Source organism: Gloeophyllum trabeum, assembly GCF_000344685.1.
Source record: "Gloeophyllum trabeum ATCC 11539 unplaced genomic scaffold GLOTRscaffold_00072, whole genome shotgun sequence".
Lineage (NCBI taxonomy): Eukaryota > Fungi > Basidiomycota > Agaricomycetes > Gloeophyllales > Gloeophyllaceae > Gloeophyllum > Gloeophyllum trabeum.
This window is the reverse complement of record NW_006920481.1, coordinates 1-3,712: the sequence shown is the minus strand read 5'-3', so window position 1 is coordinate 3,712 and position 3,712 is coordinate 1. Positions and strand designations below refer to the sequence as shown.

At 58.1% G+C, this 3,712-nt stretch overlaps 2 protein-coding genes across 2 annotated transcripts; one reads left to right on the top strand and one right to left on the bottom strand.

Moving 5' to 3' along the window:
• Positions 1-10: 10 nt before the first annotated feature.
• Positions 11-476, top strand: GLOTRDRAFT_134268 (uncharacterized protein; the record flags this gene model as incomplete). Its single annotated transcript, XM_007873267.1, has 3 exons — positions 11-124; positions 205-354; positions 411-476. The coding sequence occupies 3 exons, from the start codon at positions 11-13 to the stop codon at positions 474-476; spliced, it is 330 nt and encodes a 109-aa protein (XP_007871458.1).
• Positions 477-952: 476 nt separating this feature from the next.
• Positions 953-2,433, bottom strand: GLOTRDRAFT_134267 (uncharacterized protein; the record flags this gene model as incomplete). Its single annotated transcript, XM_007873266.1, has 2 exons — positions 953-1,918; positions 1,981-2,433. 2 exons carry the CDS (start codon positions 2,431-2,433, stop codon positions 953-955), a joined length of 1,419 nt encoding a protein of 472 aa, XP_007871457.1.
• Between the last annotated feature and the right edge of the window lie 1,279 nt (positions 2,434-3,712).

Here is a 3,712-nt window from a genome sequence, read left to right as displayed (position 1 = left end):
ACTCGAAGGGATGGTCGAGCTCGCGCATGCGCCGATGGTCCAATCGATGAGGAGACATGACTGGTCCCCAGAACTGGAGATAGTGGACGCCGGGGGGAATGACAGTGCCCTTGACGCCGCAGGAGTGAGACGCAGGGGAGGAAGGGACGAGACACTCACGGGACGGAGATGAACACTGATGGGGTAGAAGCCGTTGCTTGGTAGGAAGCAGTGGGCGATGTCGCCGGTGCGCTGTTGGGCAAAGAGCATGAGAAGGACGAGATTGAGGAGGAGGCAATGGCGACATACGCGCAAGAATCCGACAGTAGCCATGACGATCCGTCCATCGAGCCTTTCGATGTTGGCGGAGTTGAGGTACCCGTCGATGGCAGGGATGGTCGGGTAGGGCAGAGGCTCAGGCATGGAGGCAGCAGGGATGTGCGAATGGGAAGGAAATGGGGGGAGACAAGGAAAGGAAACTCATGCGGGGTATATAAGAGCGGTAGATAAGAACCTGCGGGGATAGGGGGGAAGGACATACTAATTTGTCAAGACAGTACCGAAAGACGGGTATGCATATTATGAGAAGGCAACATGCGTACCCTGATCGTCCCGAGACGGTTGCGTATCAGATACGTCAGATGAGCGGAGGCAACCATCCGGGGACGATTGGGTCCTCGTATTAGGCGAGTTGTTGTGATGTGGATGGCGTGACCAGAATTGAGGGCCCAATCGTCCCGGGACGATAGCCTCCTGGTTTTTGTCGAGCGGCTGTGTCACTCGCTGGGCGTCCGATATCACGTAGCAATCGTCACGGGACGGTTGCTTCCCTTTTCTTGCGGGTATATTCAGTCATCTTACAATGTCTATTGTAATCGTAATGTCATTAAACGTCGTAAAGAATACAAAACGCGGAGTGTGCTATAGAACTAAAGTGTCATAATACTAATCCCCGAAGTGACGACGCAGGCGGCTAGCCATCGAGCTGGACCCCCTCGCTCTTCTCGAGCACATCCATGGCGAGTGGGTCGACATCCCCATCACCGTCCCCGTCGTCGTCCCCGTTGTCGTCGTCGTCCCCATCGCCGTCCTCGTCGCCGTCCTCACCGACGTCGCCATCGTCGACGATCTCACCGTCCTCGCGGTCATCAGTATTCTCAGCGTTGTCATTGTGAGCAGACTCGTCCTCACCATACCCACCCAGGTGTTGGGTGAGCTGACCCTGACTCATCGCCGCAGGCTGGGTGGAGGGGAGAGAAGAGTCGGGCGGCAGAGTCTGGGAGCTGCCGGGGACGAAGGTCAGGAGGGAGCCAGGGCGGACGAGCCCGTCATCGTCGTCGTCGTCGTCGGAGATGTTGATCGAGGTGTTCTCGCGGAAGCGTTTGGCAGCACGAGGGGAGAGCTTGGTGGCGGGATTGGAGCCGACGGAGCTGCTGGTATTGCCTCGGGGTCGCTTGCCGGACTGCTCGGTGACGGGAGAGGGGGAAGGAGGGCGCTGGGGCGGAGAGCGGCGGGGCGGAGGAGGGTTGGTGACAAAGTCGGGGGTGACCGGCCTGTCGGAGTCCTCCTCCTCCTCGGGAATGATCTCCTTCTCCTTGTCCTTGCCCTTGCCCTTGGCCGAGACTGTTGAGGCCATTCGTCCGGCAGGACGCGCCGCCGGTCTCTTGCCTGTGGCACCCGCGGAGTCTGCGGCGGCTGTCGCCCGCGTCGCCCTGCGCTGGCGAGTGGTCGACGAGGAGACGGCGGGGGCGGACGTGGAGGGGGAGGCATCCTGCGAGGACGCGTCGGCGATGACGAGGTCGGCGGGGAAGGGATGGAGGTCGGGCGGGAAGCGCAGGCGGATGGTGCTCTGCGTGTCGTGGTCCCACTGGATGGGCCATTCGGGGCGCGTACCCGGGGTCGTAAGCTTTGAGAGGTAGGACGCGCTATAGAGAACATGCTAGGGAAATGAGAAATATATGTCAGTAGGCGAATAGAACACGAGACGAATGATACACGTACGTCGAGGAACGCCTTCGTCATCTCCGCAATCTGGGTGGGCATGGGCTGGCGGGCGCCGACGGGCTCGTTGCCGGCGATGATGATGTTGGCGAGGAGGGGGTTGCCGACGATGGACTTGTAGAGCGCATTGAAGTTCTTCTCGATGAACTGGGTGGACGCGAGGCGCGTGTCCATGTCGGCGGCGGTCTTGGATGGCGCGGGGTCGAAGTCGTCGGGAACGTCGACGTCACGATAGCCGTCGATGAAATCCCAGTCGGGGGAGTTGGCCTCGCGACGAATGAAGTCGCGGATCTCACGGCGGAGGTAGCGGAGGATCGGATGGGCCTTGAGGAGGCGGGGGCGGTATTTCTCGACGATGTCGGCGCGGGTGATGGCGAAGTAGGCGACGCTGCGGCACTCGGCGAGATCGAGAGAGACTTTTCTTGAGGGATCATCGAAGGAGCGTCCCCACATGGTTTCGGTGGGTTAGGGTTAGGGTTAGGGTTAGGGAGGCACTCGACGACGAGCGCAGCGAGTCGGAGAGTGACTAGAGTAAGCGAAACTAGCAGACAACGGGCTAGTTCTCTGGGGAACTAAGCCTCTACCCGTTTCGCATTTTATGCTCTTCAGGTCTGCGTAGTATTTTGAAATTTGACGGGCCGCTAAGTCAGTGTGCACGACTAAGCGGAAGTACTTCCCGTAGCTCCGAGCCGATGCCGTCGGCTGCCGAGCAGCCGAGGAACAATGGCCCTACCTTTCTGGGACATTTCAAATTACGGAGAAACTTTACCTCCGTAATTCTTTGAAAGGGATTGGTTGTTCTAAATAAAACCTTGTACGCGTCAGCGATACTGTGCGAACGGCATACCGGCACGGTTAAGTTCCGGATTCATGTGATATCGGCTTGCCATGCCGACTCCGAGGTTTCCCCTTGCCGGGAACCACATGATGATGCTGCCAAGGCATTCTTTGATTGATGATGTCACCCGCCCCGCGAACCACGGAGTCCGCGATAGCCGATCAGAAAGGTTACCAACCTCCCACTTAAGGAAGGCCACGGCCCGCACACCACGCGAGCTTGTGTTCGGTTTTATCCGACCAGCCACGGCAGTCTCCGCAGCCACGTGGGGTGGACTCCCATGAGTCACGTGACCATTGCAACGAAACCAGGAAGGAGTTGCCAAGCCGCCCACATTGGAGCAGCCCTCGACTGGGACCCCACTTCCAGAAGAGTTACGGCTTTACCTAGTTAAGTCGCGCAAGTCACACGACACCGTGAGAGTGGATGACATATCGCACGGTGAATACCTTGTCCAATATGGTGGACGGTTAAGGTTTGGGTTAGGGTTCCGTTAGGGTTCGGGTTAGGCTGCCACCACCAACGGTTTAGAACGTTAATCAGAGCCTCCACGATTAAGTGGAGAGTGCTTACGTTAGGGTTAGGGTCCGGGTTAGGGTAAGGGTTCTAACCATGCGGTCGATGAGCCGCCTGTTCGTGTACAGAACGTAAGACTTACAGGGTTTCCTTGAGTCCATCGATTTTTATTATCACCACAGAGTGAGATGACTATACTTCGAGAATGTAGACTGGGTCAGTGCCCCATCTGCAAAGACCAGGTCAGCAACTGTGCTCAGAGAACCGAGGCCTTACGACCAAACGTAAGCCACCGGATTGTCTTAGGCTGACAGAGCCGGGTTGCTGAGTAGGTCCTGATCTACTTAACCACCTAGTCGCACCGAAGTGGCCAGGGGG